Source organism: Lepisma saccharinum, chromosome 18, assembly GCF_977018435.1.
Source record: "Lepisma saccharinum chromosome 18, izLepSacc3.1, whole genome shotgun sequence".
In the NCBI taxonomy this organism is placed as follows: domain Eukaryota; kingdom Metazoa; phylum Arthropoda; class Insecta; order Zygentoma; family Lepismatidae; genus Lepisma; species Lepisma saccharinum.
This window is the reverse complement of record NC_139246.1, coordinates 704,761-724,505: the sequence shown is the minus strand read 5'-3', so window position 1 is coordinate 724,505 and position 19,745 is coordinate 704,761. Positions and strand designations below refer to the sequence as shown.

General features: G+C 41.5%; 1 protein-coding gene across 4 annotated transcripts in view; it reads left to right on the top strand.

Moving 5' to 3' along the window:
• The window catches only part of LOC146002326 (uncharacterized), a 220,921-nt gene extending 212,729 nt beyond the window's left edge, over positions 1-8,192 (top strand). For all 4 annotated transcript variants that reach the window (XM_083140046.1, XM_083140049.1, XM_083140045.1 and 1 more), the window contains exons 2-3: positions 5,606-5,888; positions 6,569-8,192. In XM_083140046.1, coding sequence (XP_082996172.1) covers positions 5,606-5,888; positions 6,569-8,057 — 1,772 coding nt within the window. In that variant the 3' untranslated portion in view covers positions 8,058-8,192. The remainder of the gene's footprint in view (positions 1-5,605; positions 5,889-6,568) is intronic.
• Positions 8,193-19,745: the final 11,553 nt, after the last annotated feature.

The following is a 19,745-nucleotide window of genomic DNA, read 5'->3' as shown; positions in this document are numbered from 1 at the left end:
TGTCTTTGATGAAACCCCACGAAAAGAAGTCGCACGGTGTAAGATCCCGTGATCTTGAGGACCAAAACATTGCACAAAACACTGTGAGTGATTTGAGTGTCACCTAGCGGCAGGGATGTGAACTCTCACCTTAACAAAACACACACGCACAAACTGGTTGCGTCCCTCAATCGTTCTGAACTGGTCTCGTTAACAAAAGTTCAATAGTGTACTTCCAATATTTTTTTGTATCGCCTCACGTATTTATGAAACACCTGGCATATTAAACGATGAACGAAATATTTAAATATCGGTATTAAAATACATTTCGAAAATTCGGCATTCAGCAGGTATTCCCAAGGGGGACGTAGCCCGTCCTCTCCCCTTCCGGGGTTACATGGTCTCTCCGCAAACCACACCACCTCCCTCCCTCGTTCGTTTTTTGAAGGACACTGTTCGTTTGTAGCTTCTTACTGAACGTGAAGCACAGACCTTCTTCCAAAATATTTAGGGATATACCGGGTGGCCAGAATTAAAGTTAGCCAACTTAGAGCCCTCTTTAGCCTGTTTGAGGCAACGTAGAAATCTGAAAATTGGTGAATCCAGTATGCAGACCATGGGGAAGAGGATGGCGATATAAAAATAGTTCAATTTTCCGCCACCAGGTTGAAATGTGGCGCTGTACTTCCGTGATGGGTTGTAAAAATGACGTAAACTGCTCCTTTACCTTGTAATCTTCCAATAAACGAGATATTATTTTCTCTCAACTTCCAGCCACTAACAAATGTCTTTCTAATTAATAACTCAGCGAACACTTAACGTGATTATTTGTACAACCCATCATGGAAGTACAGCGCCACATTTCAACCTGGTGGCGGAAAATTGAACTTTTTTATCGCCATCATCTTCATGGTCTGCATAATGGATGCACCAAATTTCAGATTTCTACGATGCTCAAACAGGCTACAGAGGGCTCTGAGTTGGCTAACTTTAATTCTGGCCACCCGGTATTATATATACACAGAGCATTCCCTGACATTCGCTACGAGACTCGGCGGCGAACAGCCCGGCGTCAGAGCTTGTGTTTCCCGGTGAACGGGGTCCGCAACAATAGCTAGAGTCGGCTATTAGAATTACAGTTTTCATATTGTGTACTAACTAGTGTTGCCCACGAGACGAGTGTTGCCCACGAGACGGGACAGGCTTTTAAAAATTCGAGACGGGACGAGACGGCTCCTGAAAAGTCTCGTCTCGTCTCGAAAGCCTCGAAAAAATATAAACAAAATAACTAATCAATTGCAAATATTTATTTATTCGGAATAAAGCATTTTCTTTGGAAACCCAAAACAGCTTCTATTACATGAATAAAGATCTGTAAGATTCTTCCTCGAAAAATCCTAATTCGTCAAACGTTGTCCGAAACGAATTTGCCCAGACTTTAGCCTCGTGTCCCAGCTATCTTAACTTGCAAAATCCCTACGCCAAGAGTTCTCTTCCATTCATCCTTGCGCAAAAAGATCCGGAGGTAGTCACTACCATTGTTTACTACGGCCCTGTTCCAGCCATACTCGCGACAATCGTCATAAAATTTCTCGCCCAAACAGACCATTCTTTCATTTGCGACCCTCTTCTCAAAATCCACAGCAGCCTCGAGTGCTGGTTTCAAACTTCAAAGATTTCGCACTAAAAACCTAGGTAAAGGTAAAGTTCCAAGTGCATATAACACAGTGCCATGAAGGCACATTTACGGGATGGGGGGGGGAAAGGTCGTTTTGGAGGCGAGGTGATCAGCATCACACTCCGGCCGCTTTTGCCCTCCAGGATTGCCCCCATGCACCCATTGATATGAGGCTGTTGGCCCCCGGAGCTGCTTTATGCGGGGACAATGCGGAATTATTCCAACCTTTATTCACCCACTCCGGGATTCGAACCCGGGTCTCCCGCCTGGCAATCAGACGCCCTAACAACTACACCACCGCGGCTCTAAAAGGCTAGTGCAATTAGATACTCTGCTTTGACGTAACGAACATAAAATTGCCTTAAGTCATAGGAGTAATAAGCGACATGCGACAGCAACAAGTGTCGCTTGGAAATGAACCCACAGTAATAAATGCTTCCGAACGGAAGCGACTAGACCGGCAAGCGGCACGCGTTGCTTTGTCGCTTGCGTGTCGATCGGACTGGGCCGTTTTTTTAATAGCTTGCATTGTGTCACCTCTGTCTGTTGGTAGTGAATTCACAGTGAAAGCTTGCTTATAGACTAAGGGAGATTTCACATCGAAGGAACACGCGACCTGTAACACGTGTCGCTTCAGGATTTCACCAATCGAACGCAGGTTTGTGCGGCCTGCCATGCTCCTACGCTGTGAAACGTTGCTGTTGATTTGCTAGTTCCAAAGCAACATGTGTCGAATGTCGCTTGTCGCTCCGGTCTGAAATCTTCCTAAAGGAGCGTGTGGCTTGTTGCTTTGGTGCGAAAACCCTGTGTCGCTTCTTGCCTGTCGCTTCAACCTGAAAGCTATCTTGTGGAAATTTCACACCGAAGCGACAAGCGACACAATCCTTTTCAGTCTGAAGGAAAATATTTACCCCGCATCCGTGAACAACGGACCGAGGCTGTGCAGCTTTTCGTGTCTCTTCTGTTCGAAAGGTTGCATTGACTACTGAAAGTTCCCTTCCAAGCGACTCGTGTCGCTTGTCGCCTGTAACTTTGGTGAAGAAATCTTCCAAACAGCAAACTCTTCGAACCGAAGCTGCACGTCACGCTTGTCGCTTGCTTGTTGTTCTGCTTAGACCGTTTTCTGGATACCGTATAGACAGTATAGTCACGAGGGTTGTTATCCGCGCATGCGCGATGAATGCTTGCTTATAAACTGAAGTGTCTTTGTCGTTAGTTGCTTCAATGTGATACTTCCGTGTCGCTTGTCACATTGAACAAGTCACAGGAGAGAAGGGACAAGCAACATGTTTCGTTTGGATACGAACCCTCAGTAAACGTAACCTTCCGAACCGAAGCACCATGTCTTTCTTCTCGCTTGCGTGTCGCTAAAATTGGGTCGTTTTTTTAATATCGAACGTAGTATCGCCTCGGATCTGTTAGTATTGCCCGTGCGGTGAATACTTTTATCATAGACGGAACGGAAGGGGATCCTGTCGCTTGTCACTTCAGTGTAAACCCTCGTGTGGCTTGTCGCCTGTTACGTGTTCCTTCTGTCTGAAAGCTCCCTGCGTGTACGATGGATAAAGAGTGATGGGAATAACGAATATTTTCGAGACGAGACAGCAAGAAAAGCAAGGCAGATTCTATACATTATCTAGCTATTGATAATCAACAAATTTTATTTGATATACTCATGTTCTTATGATTAAGGAATCATATTTATTCTCACTATAGCTACAGTGAACAAAGTGATTACAGGTTTAACCAATTTTCGAGAATAATATTTGTGATGTCTCCCAGTTATAACTTTTGTTGGCATAATATCATGCATTACTTTCACGAGTCAAAACGAGACGGGACGAGACGAGACACGAGACGGGACAAACGAATATTTTCGAGACGAGACACGAAACGAGACAGCATTTCTACGAGACGAGACGATCTCGTGGGCAACACTAGTACTAACATTGACTACAGAAGGTGTTGAAAATGATGTTCCTCTGCTGCAACACACTCCTGGCATCTCCGAAGGAAATTAGCATTTGCAAGTGCAAGTTCGTCTACTGTAATTCTCCCGATTTTTCGTACAATACTATTTTAACTCACGGATGGTGTGCGGATTGTCTTTATATACTTAATTTTTTAGATTTCCCCATAAATAAAAATCGCAGGCTGACAAATCGGGGGACCTACAGGGATTTTGAAACACGTTTCTTGTGAGAGGCGGCGGATAGATTTCCGAGGAGATTGTTCTAACCTTTGTCCTATCTCATAGAGTTTTTCCTCAGTAAGTACACGTGGATTTTTCTTTCCACTATTATTCAGAACTGACCCTGTTACTCTAAACGTTTTGACGAGGTTTAATATGAGGAACGGGAACACCAGGAAATTTCGTCGCACTTCTCCACAATTCCTCTTTCCGAAGTAACACTCGACAAGATAAATCCTTTGTTGTAATGTAAACTTTTGTGGTGCCATATTAAGCCACAATCTTCAACACACGGACACGACACAACACAACTTCAGAGGTAGGATTATACTGGCGTCAGTCTGCAACGTCAACAGAAAGGGAAAGAGAGCGAAGGCAGGGAGAGCAAAAAAAAAACAGACTATAGCGTGCGACTGTCGCAAACCCCGTTCACCGGGAAAGACAATCCCTGACGCCGGGCCGCTTGCACCCGAGTCTCCTAGCGAATGTAATTATATCATTTCTGGTAATGTGGAGGCTGGGGGTGAGTTACGTTAAGGTGGAGTAGCAGTGACGTATGCTGGTTTTAACGAGTGGGTAATATCCGTCCCTTGATTCAACCACCCGCTCCTGAAGTCTCCATACAGGATTTATGAATATCTGTGTGGAAAATTTTACCTTATTGTTGCGATGAGTGATGATATAATGACATTGATGAAGGGACATCTACAAAGAACACCCATGCAGAGGCCGGTATTCGAACCCTGGACCTCTGGCCTCGTAGGGAGCTGTGCTAAGCACTCCACCATGGAGGTCGGTATAATTTCTTGAATTTTTAATATAATTTATTTAATTATCTTCATCTTCAATATTTAAGGTTTTTCCCTCTGAAAATTCCGTTGAAATAGGAGAGATGAGGAAGACAGAAGCAAATGTAAAGTGAGAAGGAATTGGTTTACAAATGTTATTCATATTTCCCTGTTTTTATTGCACTTTCAGATGTATTTTCTCTACTTCCCTTTTCAGTACGAAATTTGTGAACCCAGACTTCCCGTTCCTGAGAAATTTCCCTGCCGTAAAAGACATAGCTTCTACGATGCAAAGGCCATCGGGGAAGAATGGCAGAAGAGGGCGCCAGCCAAGGGAACGGCAAAGGCTCCAGGGCGGAGTGTGCGACCGATGGACTGTAAGGAGGTTACCATGGCTACGGAATCACCGCGCCTGAGAAGCAGTGTTTCCTTCCCCTTCCCACCCGCCAAGGGATTTAAAGGGAGCCGGAGGAATGTCACCCTGCCGAGATTCCACGAGCTCGAGAAAGGTTCCCGGACATTCAGCGGCAAACGGTTCAAAACATTCGAGCGCTGGAATCAAAGAAATGTATGAATCAAAGACTGGTTCCAAAGAAATAAAAAATATATTTATATTTTTAAAATTATAGCCGGGTCATCTCCGATTACCTAGATGACCCAGAGTATACGCCGCTGTGGAGTAGCACATTAAAGACTTCACCCAGAAAGTGGAGTGTACTGCTGGTTGGCCACACCTGATTTAAATAACGACCTTGTAATATTTCTCTACTCTTTCCACCCTGGGAAAAATGATCTGGCTTGGGCCATTCGTTAATTAATGGAATTTCCTGTGTATAAAAATCTAGATATTAATGGACTAAACTTGATAATGCAGAATATCTCTCAAACTTTTCATGATTCAAGCACTCAAATTTGAGTTGCGCGACTTCTGAATCACTCTGTACATTGATTGTACTTGCTTACTTTCAGATTTCACAGTGCCGAAAGCTGAAGATGAGCCGACGTGTCAGTTCATGCAGTTCGACCCAATGGACGATTCCATCAAGCACCTTGTGAAGTTCACCGGAGTGCTCTCGTGCCCTAAGCCCCGCCCTCTGACGTACAGAAACGGCTCCTTCCTGCGCGTCGATTCCACCCTCTTTGGCCAGTACAAGGTGGAGGACCCCAAGCTGCTAGATTGCTGCTGGAGAAAGATCTTCAGGCCGCCGGTCGACAACAATAAGAAGGATGTCATTTGGGATAAAGAAGTTAGGTAAGAATACTTAAAAGTTTCTTAAACGTTAAAAATATTCCACTTTAAAATGTTGTTCCTCAAGGTGGATACATAGAGATGCGTCAATTATGGATAATGAACGGCATTGGCTGACGAGAAATGACGCCACTGCGGGTGGGCTATGTATTTTTAGCCCTAGGCCCGTGTGCATGTTCCTAGCTCTGCTTAACCGATTTTGAAATTCTCTCGTGTGTGGGCTGAGGGTGCGACTGGTGGGGGAGGGAGATCTTAATCTTCATTATATAATGTTATTAATTATAAAATACAATTAATTACTAAATATTTATGGAAAACATTATTATCAAAACTCCACAAGAAGAAGTCACACGGTGTAAGGTCCCGTGATCTTGAGGACCAAAACAATGCACAGAATACTGTGAGTGATGTGGGTGATTTGAATGTCGTCTAGCCGCAGGAATATGAACTCTCAGCTTAACAAAACATGTACACGCACAAACTGCTGCGTTCCTCGATCTTTCTGGACTGGTTTAATTAACGTTAAGTTATAGTTTACTTGCAATAAATATTTGTAGCCCTCAATTATTTATCAAACATCCGGTATTTTTTCTTGCACATGTTTAAAGTATTTATCGATTACAGTGTATGTGATACACGCAAGTTTCACATATGTGTACTAACATATTCTAATTTCCTTTCAGAACTACGGCATGTCAGGACTTCAAGGATGAAGTCGAAGCCAATGAAGAGTTTGTTCTAGTCGAGTGCGAATACAAGAACAAGACTGTCTACAAGCACGCACATGCTACAGTTGTAAAGAAACTGGACACAGATTCCAACGTGACCTCCAACAAGACCGAAGCAGAGGTGTCTCCCCCTAGTGTACTGTTGGTCGCGATTGATTCTGCTTCCCGCCTCAATTTCTATCGCCACATGCCGCTCACCAAGAGAGCGCTTCTGACGGCAGGAGCTGTGGAATTCTTAGTCTACAATAAAGTTGGTGACAACACGTTGCCTAACCTCGTGCCCATATTCACTGGGTATTCTCTTAACGACATCGAGAAGTCGTGTTGGCCGAGAAAAAATGAGACGTTCGACGATTGTCCCTTCATTTGGAAGAACTTCAGCGCGAAAGGCTACCGGACGATGTACGTGGAGGACCAGCCAGACATAGGAACCTTCAACTACCACAAGTCTGGATTCAGGGAGCAGCCCACCGACCACTTCGGAAGACCGTTCTTCTTGGCGGCCGACAAGTACGTGAAAAAGACGACCAGGAACAACATGTACGTGTGTTACGGGCCTTCCCCGGCCACGGAAATAGTCCTCAACTACACCAGGGACTTCGTGAACGCTTACAGAGACTCTACATACTTCGCCGTGAGTTGGTCGTCAACGTTGAGTCACCAGGACATGAACGATCTTGGAAAAGCGGATCGCTTCTACGTGAACTTCTTCAGGGACGCGTTCGAGTCAGGGGTGCTGAACAACACCATCATGCTGTTCTTTAGCGACCACGGCATGAGGTGGGGGAAAATAAGGGAGACGTTTATCGGGTGGCTGGAGAACAGGGTGCCGTATCTGTTCGTCTGGGTTCCGCCGAACATTCGCGAGCGTCATCCTGGCATTTACGACAATCTTGTTGGCAACACGAGGACTTTAATATCCCCCTTCGACGTTCACGAAACTCTCAAAAGCATCCTTCACTGGGACGCGGAGCGAGGTCCGCAGAGGACTAGTGCAACGACTTGCGAAAAGTGCTACAGCCTGTTCGAAAAGGTGCCCAAGAACCGGACGTGCGACGAGGCATCCGTGGACGAGGAGTGGTGCGCCTGCGTGTCCAGAACTCCAGTCCCTACGGACAGCCCGGACATCCAAAATATAGCCTCCATGTCCGTTTCCAAAGTGAACAGGATCGTGAAATCCTCGAAGGGTTGTGCTCAACTCGCACTGAAGAGCGTCGTCTCTGCCAGGACGCAGCTTCTCAAGAAGCAAGACGTGAACGTGCAAGAGTTCATCGTTGAATTCTCAACCACCCCAGGGGACGCCGCGTTCGAAGCGATGGGGCGGCGGAGCGGGAAAACGCACAAGATCTCTCTGGTCGGGAGCCTCAACCGGGTCAATGAATATGGGAACCAAAGTTGGTGCGTCGATGACTTCGTCAAAAAGCCGTTTTGTTATTGTAATTGAAACTACTGTTCTTTCCAGATATTATTATGTATATGGTTGTCTTGTACCAAGGCCGACGGCTGATTCCAAGGCAGATGTATTAAGTTACATAAATATTTATTTTTCCAGCATAAAGAAGCATGTGACAGTAATTTTTACTGGATCCTATTTCAGAAGGGTGCAGATTGCTCTGGGCAAACTACGGCCTCGCGGGTGTTGTCATGGTAAGTCGCCTTGCAATCAAGGTGTCTCGAGTTCGATACCCGGTGGAGGCACATAGTGTTTCGGATGCCACTTTAAACTGTTAAGTCCAGTCCAAATTAGCCTATCCCTCCATCCAGCCATCAATCCAACAAATCTTCCATTGAGAATGCAAAAGTTCATCTCCAAATTGTAAACAAATGGAGATATTTTGGCTAGAATGCAATTGTTTAATCTCTGCTTTCGTCTGATGCCTACATACAACCAATATTCATATATTGAGAGTCTTTTTGGTCCATGTACAGGATTTGGAAGCAGCCACGAGAACTCAAACAGCCAATGAAACCTTACAACAATTTCCTCAACCAACCACAAGCGCCATCCGAGTATGAGACAAACCACTTGCATTCTAACCTCATTCGCTTGTGGGAGATGCTTAGCAATAGTAATTAATGGTCCTCGGTTCTTACTTTTGTGTTTAACAGACAAAAATTTAGACTAATAGTGGTATCAAACTAGTTGATTGATTTCCAACAATATGAATTATTTATTTTACTTTGCTACCGAATGACAGATTTATAATGGAATTGTTTCATCTCCATCTCGTTTCCAGAATGGAGTGTTATATCTGGGAGATAGAAGATTAATTGCTCTATCTGAAATTTCAAATATTAATTACAGCATAAGTGCCTCACCAAACAACTACTTATTTTTAGAGAGTTATAACACCATTAAGCCTTGTTTCTATGATATGAAAAACTCAATATGCTGACCAAGGCAGAAATTTACTTTATTATAAAACATAAACTACACGTAATGTTTCAACCTAGCAAGGTCTTTAGACTCTGCACCAAGTACAAATGCTTAGAGAGGCTTCAATATATCAGCCTTTGCAATGATACAAACTTCCATCGCAATGGTGACAAAGGGCCAATAAATATATCATGTCAAACTTAAAAGGGCTCTCCTGGCAAATGAAAAGTTAGACATAGAACCTTTACATTCTCAGTGGATGATATACAGTATGTAACATTCTTATTCGTACACACGGATTTTCAAAGAAAATGCTTTAATATCTGAAAGGAAGTACTGTCTTTTGAAATTGTTTCTTTACAATTCAATAACTAATATCATTAGCAACATAAAATCTTACCCAAATTCTGTATAACCAGTGACAATAATAAATTAAATGAAACTGAAAGAGAAACATGTAATTTTTTGTACAACTTTTGTATTCGTACACTTAATAACATAAAAGAAAAGAGTATATTCAGACCAAATTGACTGACAGTTCTAATACTTTGATGTGTATCCTTTGGCTTTAATTACTACTTGACACCTGTTCTTCATAGAATTAACCAGTTTCCGACATGTTTCAGATCTTATTTTATTCCACTCGGCTTGCACAAGAGTATTCAACTCTTGTTTGGACTTGACGCCTGCTTTATGGACTCGCCTCTTCAAAATTGCCCGTAAATGCTCAATGGGATTTAAGTCTGGACTTTGAGCTGGTGTTTGTAATAGTTTGGGCACATTCCATATTAGCCAATTCATGTTAACTTTATGCTTACTTATGCTTACTGTCATTGTGTTGTTGGAATCCGTAGATAGGCGGCATGTCCATTTTTTGGGCACTCTGCTTTACATTGTTCTTCAATATGTCCAAATAGACATATGCATCCATGATAACGTCAATAAACTGTATGGTATCAACACCTTTGGACGTCATACAACCCCAAATCATTAATGACCCACCACCATGTTTAACTGTTGGAACTGTGTTAACGTAATCATGGTCTTTATTTGATTTTCTCCAGACCCTATTTATCCCATCTGTACCGTATATATTAATCTTGGACCCGTCTGACCATATGACACTATCCCAAAAATCCTGGTCCTTGAGGATGTGCTCTTTCGCGAATGAAAGTCTATTTCTGCGATTCACCTTATTTACATACGGCCTCTTTCTTGGTATTCTGCCATGATATCCATGCTTTCACAAGGCACGTCGGACAGTTTGATCGGACATCATCTTGCCAGCAACATTTTCTACTAACGGTCGTAGGTGAGGAACACTTAGTTGGGATTTTTCTCGCACTCTCTTTAAAATAAAGCGTTCATCACATTTATTCAACCGTCTCTCTTTTGGTTTTCTCGGCAAATTCTGTGTTGAACCTTCCTCTCTAAATTTGTTTACTATGTATTGAACTGTCGAGTGTGATATATTGACTGTTTGTCCAATTTTTCATAACGAAAAACCTCTAAGGGCCAAATTTATAACAACATCCTTCAGATCGGAAATAAGTTCCTGCACCTTGCCCATTTCGAACACGCTGCCTACAACAATACCTACACCAGCATTCCGCTTGACGGGGAGCGCGGCTGCATGTTCAAACTTGTTATGAAGTTGCAAACTGCACGAAATCGCCCCAATATCGGTGGCGCTGTATGCGAGGAAGATTGAAGCTCTTGCCTGTACGAATAACAATGATGCATGAATCAGCGTGTTTTTATCTTTTCACACAAATTATATGCTTTGTTTATATACTTTGAACATACATTTTTATTGACATTTGTTGGTGAAACCTTTATTAACATGAATTTCCAGGTACATATGAAAATGATTATATTTACTAGTAGATATGACATTTTTTCCTCGGAAATTCTATGTGTACGAATAACAATGTTACATACTGTATAAAGCCCACCACTCACTAACACAAATGTTGTCCATGAAGGAAGCCCCGGAGGCAAAAAATGCTCCATTATGACCCTCCATGAAAATGGAAAGAACAAGAAAATTTAAAAATCACTCACCCCTTCTTTAAGGGCGAGAATACCTTTTTGACGCCCTTAGCAAAGTCCGTTTCCAGGGGGAGAAAAATCCAACATTGTTTCTCACAGATCAATAACACACAGATGAATCAATTGATCTACATAAGAAGATTCATAAGAAGATTCAGTCCCACGTGCCTGCAGTCCCGTATCACTCCTTGCTTTCGTTTTGAAACCAGTGGGCGGAGCTTAAGTTTGTCTGCGTAAGAAGGCCGCATCTACTTCAACCAATGACTTCAACAGACAGAAGAACATCGCATCGGCTGATGCAAGCGCCCGCGGGCTGGAAGGAGCATGGAAGTAGGCTCCAACTACAGTCGCGACGCGATAAGAAGCGCTGTGCAATCAGAACGCAGAACGGCAGTACGTGACCAAATTCTGTCTTCTCGTTGGCTGCCATGTGGCTGGAAGTTTTCTGCGTTGCCACGTTCGCACAAACAGGCGGACAGGCTAATCAGCTGTTGGCAAGCTCGGGAAAAAATAAAACGTCACGCGAAATTAAGCACGTACGTATCAGTATGGTAATATATGTTATTTCCGTCGTAAAGTGATAAATTAACGAATCTACAAGTTTGAATCTGAAGTTTCTTGTAGGTTAACGTTAACTTCCCGTGTGAATTTTACATTCTGGCAAGCATGAAACATTTTATCTTCCTGCTCTACACAGCAACCGAAAATCTTCACTGAATGAACCTCTGTTGTGTTTTTATTATGGTACATTGCAAGCATCAGCTACCGGTATCTTTTTACTTGTGTTGAATCGTATCACAATTACCTACAAAAGGAAATGCGTCTTGTGTTATGAACAACTGTGACAAATCGTTCTCCTTTGATTTCTTGCCGCCTCTCTCTGCCTTCTTTGTCACACTGCGGCGTTCGTCTTTTTCGCAACTCTATACCGACCACAGCTATGCCATCCTATTGTTTTTGTATACGAAACTCGCCCTATGTTTTGTGAAGACATGGAATTTATACTTATGTAACATTGTTGAAGCTTCAGAACTTACAAATGAAATGTATTTATTGAAAATTAGGGCGAATTACGTATAAACAAATTACGTACAACTTGGTTTCGTTAACACGTTTTTAAATTATATTTTGCGGAACCTACAAAAATTCACCTCTAAAACAGAATTTCACAGAACTGAGTTATTGTATTACGGAGAAGAATTTATCAAGAACAAATCAATTGCATCTGAATTGATTGATTGATTGAGTTGGTGTTTTAAAATCCACTTTATGCACACTACGGCTAATCTGGAATGGACCTAAAGCTGGAAGTGGGATCCGAACCACTATGTGCCTCGACAGGGTATCGAACGCAGGACTACTTGATTACAAGGCAACGATGCTTACCCTACCACTGTACCATCGGGGAGGTACATGGGTGTGTGAAGTGAGATAATTTGGGAAGCTACATGAGAATACAGGATTTAGCAATACAGAGTTAAATAAATTACAACGAAACGCTTGGCAATTGCTCGATTTCCTTAACATAAATGATACATTTGGTACATGTGTAATTAATGCTTCGAGCTACCTGTATGTAAAAGCAAAAAATGAAGGAAAGAACAGAAGTAGTAGTTAAAGAATCAGTTGTTTTTGCTGAGCATGAGAACAATGGAAGTATCCTGGTGTTGACTGTTTAACCAGATGTTTAATCCTACACGTGTTTCTGTGGGCTCGCGAAAATCCTGAAGTACGTCAATCAACAGCGCGTCGCTACCAGAGCGGGTGGTTCCACGCCGGTTGCTAGCGCGTCCCAACTGTACAAACGCAAACTCGAGGTTTACTTTACACTTAAATACTACAAAACAAACTATGACTAGCGTTATTTTCTTATGGAATATTATTCCTTCAGTTTTCCTGTTGCTTCTGTTGGTACATCCATATGCTGAACAAGCCACCATTGCTCCGTAATTCGCATTAAAAGGTACAGAAAATTACATACGTTCTTATGGCGACTACGAATGTCTTGGTCTGCCTCCGCTTCGTCCTGTCACGTGACCCGGCTTCAGAAAAATCGCGCGATGCTTGCTGCTCCCCCTTCTTAGCTCCATGTTCAGTCAAGGGCGGATTAAATGGGGGACGTCAGGGGCGACTTCCACCAAGGACGTATTTTATTTTTTTCACATATTGATAAATAATATACCTACACAGTTGGAATGAAATATATAACACGAAGTGTCAATTAAGAAACATACAAAAGTGGAAAAAGGGGGACGGAGGGGCGACAGACCCTTAAGGATCTCATTTTATTTTTTTTCAACATGGCAACTATTGTGGTATTTTACGAAGAACTACCATTATGGGGAGCAGGAAGCTTAACGGCGAATGTAACGAGTGGCTTAAATAGGGGCGACGAGAGACAAGGGGCGACGAATGATAAGGGGGCGAACAAAGATAAGAATGACAAAAGATAGGGGTGACGAATGATAAGGGGGCGACGAGAGACAGGGGGGCTAACAAATATAAGAATGACGAAAGGTAGGGGCGACGAATGATAAGGGGGCAAGTGAGACAGGGGGCGAACAAACATAAGAATTAAGAAGGATGGGTGTGATGAAAGATGGCAGCCGATAAAAGATTAGAGGGTGACGACAGATAGGAGGCGAAGAGAGGGGGAATAAAGGTAAGGATGACGAAGGAAGGGGGACGGGCGACGAAAGATAAGCACGAAATGGACTTAAGATGAAGGTACTGGGGTGGATCAAAGGAATCGTGATGTGACCACCCCTTCACAGAAGATCTAAGAAATATTCCCGCTACCTCCGCCTCGTCACTCATATTTTCATGCACAGTCCCTGTGGAAAGGCCACAGCCAGGGGGAGAGAACAGCTGAAATATACCCCAGTGCTACTAGGGTGACAAGGAAAAAAATTAGGCGAACTACAACTATCAATCTTCTTGCTGCAAGGGTGAATTAAAGGCTTGAGGGGGCGATCACTGTTCTCCTGTGCCTCTCAAGAGGTTTTTTTAAAATTTATTGATAAATTCACAAAGTTGGAACGAAATGTATCAAACATTATAACATTTTATGAAATACCCAAGAGCTAAGAATTAGCAACCATTGGAACGTGACACAGCAGTGCTCCTCTCGTCCGTTTGGGGCAAGACATAGGTTAAACTGCTCCACTGTTCCCGACAGTTACATCTATTGGAATCAAAAATCAATGTACGGTATATGTTACATGTAAATTGAAATATAATTCCTACATGTCTAAAGAAAATTAATGTTCCAAACAAACTAATAAGATTAATAAAGATGACATTACAAGACACTACATCAGTAGTAAAAGGAAACAATGATTTTAGTCAGAAATTTGCAATAAATAGAGGAGTAAAACAAGGAGACCCATTTTCAGCAATTTTATTTAGCATAGTCATGGATGAAATAATTCAGAAGTTGGAAACCAGAGGAAACATTTCAACAAGATTAAGACAGGTCTGTGCATATGCAGACGACATAGTAATTACTACAAGAACTAAGCAATCAAGTGGACTCACTAGTGAAACTAAAGCAACAGGCAATGAAATATGGATTAATAGTGAACGAAAAAAAGACAAAATATATGAGGTGTACAAGAAGAAAAATCCAACAACAAAAAGAGGATATAGATACAATGCACATAGGGCAGGTACAGTCATTTAAATATCTCGGGTCAATAATAAATGGAAACAATGAAATTGAAGATGACATTAAAGAAAGGATTGCAGCTGGAAACAGAGCATTTTATGCGAATAAGGGGATATTCCAATCCAAACTAGTTACCAGAAAAATAAAATTAAAGCTGTATAAATCCATAATAAGACCTGTGGTTACATATGGCTGTGAAACCTGGGTGCTGAAAGAAGATATAATTCGAAAACTAATGGTATTTGAAAGAAATATATTAAGGAAAATATATGGCCCAACGAGACAATCTAATAATATATGGCGAATAAAAACAAACGAAGAGCTTGAAGTATTAATAAAGAGTAAGAATATAAGAAGATTTATCAAAACACGAAGATTGAGCTGGTTGGGTCATGTTGAAAGAATGTCTGAAGAAAGAATTGTGAAACAAATTTACAATTGGAGACCTATTGCTACAAGATCACAAGGAAGGCCCAAAACCAGATGGATAGACGATGTCAGAAATGACATAAGAAAACTGAAGATACAGAACTGGAAGAAATGTGTGTTGAGTAGAGAAGAGTGGAAGGATGTAATTGAGCAGGCCAAAGCCCATAAAGAGCTGTAGCGCCTTATAAGAAGAAAGAATATGTTACATGTAAAAAAAGAAATACATTCGAAATACATTTATCATTCATTTTATGTCTTTAAAAAAAAACCTTACACACGGCTGGGTCACCAACAATTTAGTTACGACAGTGATTTTATGACACATGGTAGGACCGTAGTTTGTGAGGGTAGTGTGCTGGGCGCCAAAAGTTCGGGGGAGTGGGGCGCCGTAATGGATGCCCGCCACCTCCGAGAGAACTTCTTTAATCCGCCACTGTGTTCAGTCCAGATATAGATATTGGTACTCGATACACTATAATATCTACATCGTGGCTGTGTTAATAAAATGTTTAGAGGTACAACACTTGTTTCGAGTTTGCCACGTTTGTTGTTCACCATGGAAACGGACGTTGCTAGGGAACTTAAAGAAAGGTTGTTTTCACCCCGAAAACTACGGTGAGGGAGTTATACTTGAATTTTCGTATTTCAAAACATCAGCGTCAGAATATATTACAGAGGGAATGTAGGAATTTTCTGGGAGTGATGGAAAACAATTATATTAAAATTATTTTAATTAATGCGAATATGACAAGAGTAAATATTACTTTTCTAATTTAGTGTCGCTATTGAATTCGTTTATATAAAACATCTAACTAACTATTTATTTTGAAACTGATATTACTTGCAGTTTATTATTAAGAAAATAGACAATAATATTTTGAATATTTGTAGTATATTAGAGCACGTATAAACATAACGTTCTAAATAAGAGCACGTACTTAATCGTTTCCCTTCCTCCAATAATGCATGCCGCTATTTTCAAATATATTAAGAGCATTGAGAAACCCAAAAGGGTGGCCGAAGGTCACATCGGCGAGCGCAAAAGGGGTGGCCAAAAAGGCCACTTCGAAAGTGCGCGAGTCTGTGCATAAAAGTGGACTTAACACGAAAAGAAACTCAAAGAGTCTGTGCATAAAAGTGGACTTAACACGAAAAGAAACTTCAAAGAGTCTGTGCATAAAAGTGGATTAACACGAAAAGAAACTCAAAGAGCCTGTGCATAAAAGTGGACTTAACACGAAAAGAAACTTCAAAGAGTCTGTGCATAGAAGTGGAGTTAACACAAAAAGAAACTCAAATCAAACTCTCGTCCCGACGGAAAGAAATTGGTTCCTGAATTGCCCTTGTGAGTTCACGCGTATCTTTCCAGTCTCGTACCAATAGGCAAAGGCAGAAAGGTTGGATGTGCGAGTATCCAGGGAAACAAGGCACTTTCTTTCGGTATGCTGAGGATCAATCGGGAAAGAATTTTTGCATCGAATTGTCACCGGTGACGAAGCATTGCTGGCAAAGAAAACTCATTGTCCTTAATACTGACTTTCGCATTCATTGTACGAACCGAGAAGTTATAAAAACATGATGGAACAGTAAAATGACATCACTTAAAATCTTTATCAGAAGTGATAAAATGGACGACTGAACTTGATGATTATTTTGCGTGCGATAAAAACGCATTCGATGACTTCAAAGACTTTGCGCAAAACACGACTGCAGACTACGTTGTGTCTAACGGTTGCTGCTACAGGGTGACTCAGAAGTACCACAACCTTAATTTTGATCGTTATTAAATGCAAGGATGTAAGGAACTTAAGCCGCGTTTACACCGAATGTTGTCAACAAAGTGTTATCAACTTGTTGTTACCAACACGGCTAACAACAGATGTTGTCAACAAATGTTGGTAACCAGAACACTAGTTTGACTTTATTTTTGTTAATAACTTTTAACATTTTGGCTGCAAGATTCCGACTGTGGAGGAAGTTCTACTCTGTGGCAGCATGTGTCATTTTGGCGGAACAGAGAAGACCAAGGCCGTGTCCGGATTGACAAGAGCTCCGTCCCGTCCTCTTCCGTTGCTATCGTGTGCCGTCGAAGTCGTCCGAATCTACATGTCCCCTTGTAGTACGGTTGTCACTTTTCTCACCAGGTGTCAGCCCGAACGCCACTCATCGCGCTCTGGGGCGCAGGCGCACAGTGCAGGAGCAGAAGGTAGACCCCAACCACACATTACAATGATTTTCACCTATTTACTGCTCATATCAAAAATGTGGCACATGATATCTTCTTTTACCATTTTTCTACATTCAGTGTTATCGATAAAATATCCAAGAATCACTGCGTTTTACATTGTCTATTCTGTAAAAGTTGTCTCCGCAAAGCGGAAGTTACAATATGGCTGCCAAGCGCAGGGTCACAGCGAGTTGAAGCGTGCACCTGCAAAGTAAGTATATATATATAGTTGAGAAAGTAGCGCAGTCTTCCCTCCCGAAGCTGAAAAAAGAGGGTCGTGGGCAGTCCCAACCCTGACGTCACTCACAGGACAGGGGTGACTCTGTCACTGACCTTTCCGCTTGTTATAGGATCTGCATTTGTGCGAGAGAGTGTGAAAGTGCCTTGTTTTTCCTTTTTCTGTAGCTTGTGTGATAGTGGAGAATTTTTTTTTGCAACAACAATAACATTTAAGGAAGATGCCGTGCAATTGTGCTGTAGCTTTGTGCCCGAACAACGCAAGAAATACTGTAGGTGTAAGCTACTTTTCGTTCCCAAAGGATCCGATTACGTGCAAGATATGGGTTTCAAAGTGTAAGAGGTTAGATCCTGTTAACGCCAAAACAGCGACAGTGTGCTCATCGCATTTTCTGGATGCTGATTACGAACGGAACTTAAAAGCAGAACTGCTGAGCATTGCCTGTAGACCGCAACTTAATAAAAACGCTGTACGAAGTTTAAATTTGCCTGGTTGTGTGGTGAATTGTAGTAGTGTGCAACAGCCAAATGACATAATTGATCGAAGTGGACGTGCCAATAAACGTCAGATTAGAAAGCGAGCATTGGAAAAACTTGAAGAGTTGTCTCCTCGCAAAAGAATTTGCATGGCACATAATTCAGAGACTTTGAGTACTGGAAATATATCCAATCTGCAACAAGATAGCGAGTTCGAAACGCTGACAAAGAAATTAAAATGTGCTGAAGAACAAATAAAGAAACTGCAGACACTACATGATGAAAGTGCTAAGAAAGTAAACAAAGTAAAGAAACAATGCAATCGTTTATTACATAAAGTGAAGAATTTACAAATTAGCAATAAAAGTTTGAGGCAACAGTTAGTAAAACTTCACAAATCAAAGCAATCTGCTTTCAATGTGTCTAAGAAAGTAAGGGAAATTCTTCGACCAGTGTTTTCCTCCAACCAAATCGAATGTCTTCTTAGCCACAAAAGCAGACCGAAACTGTGGTCGAGAAGTGATATTGTAAGTGCATTAGCACTTAGGCATGTGTCAAGAAAAGCTTACACCTACATGAGGAAAAATATGAAAATTCCTCTTCCAAGCATTTCCACTTTGCGTCACTGGACAAAAAGTTTCAAGTGTAGACCAGGCCTTCTGAAAAGTGTTATTGATGTTATGAAGAGTTATGGAGAATCACTTCAACCACACCTTATTATGCTTCGACGAAATGAATATATACTCCAAAGTTGCGTACGATGCTGAGAGTGACACTGTCATGGGACCGTTCAAGAATGCACAGGTAAATAATTTATTACTTTACTTACAAGTAGAATTAACAAGTTATTTATATAATGTTAGAACGTAACAGAAGTCAAATTCTAGCATAACGAATGAGCAAGTAATCATTTTCATTCATTCATCATTGAGAGCCTTTCCGATGGCGCAGTTCTGGAGTCGTCACCTTTCAATCAAGTGGTCCCTGGTTTGATTCCCGGTGGAGGCACATAGTGGTTAGGATCCCACTTTAAACTGTAGGTCCAGTCCCGATTAGCCTTACTGTGCATAAAGTGGACTTAAAACACCAAATCAATCCAAATCATTCATCATTGACTGCGGAGTTTTTCCGCTGCAACCTTCATCTTTTTCTATCTTGCGTTAGCGTGTGCGCGCGTGTGTATTCTTACTGTGTTGGAAAAGTGAAAAGATATAAGGTAAAATATGAATAAAATTGTTAGGGTGTGTTCACCAAAACTCAGCGTTAATTTTTTGACTGAAGTTTTTCTAATAGAAGTAAACTACTTTAAAGTCCTTAAAAAAGTGTTACATAGCATAATTAAGAATGAAAAATACATATTAAAATTTGGAAAGACACATCTCGATAGACTGTGTTATCAGGATGAAGTACTAAATTTATTAGTAGTTCATAATGAGATTATTATCAAGTATTAATACCGTAATTATTGCTCGAAACTCAACATTTTAATGACAAGATTTTAGAAAGTTTTTTTTTCTTTTTTTTTTTTTTTACAGGTCATTCTGGTTCGCGGGTTGTACGCCCCATGGAAACAAACTGTATACTACAACTTCGACACACAAATGACTAAGGAGATCTTATATTTAGTAATATCAGCAGTGCAAAGTGCGGGCTATGAAGTTGTTGC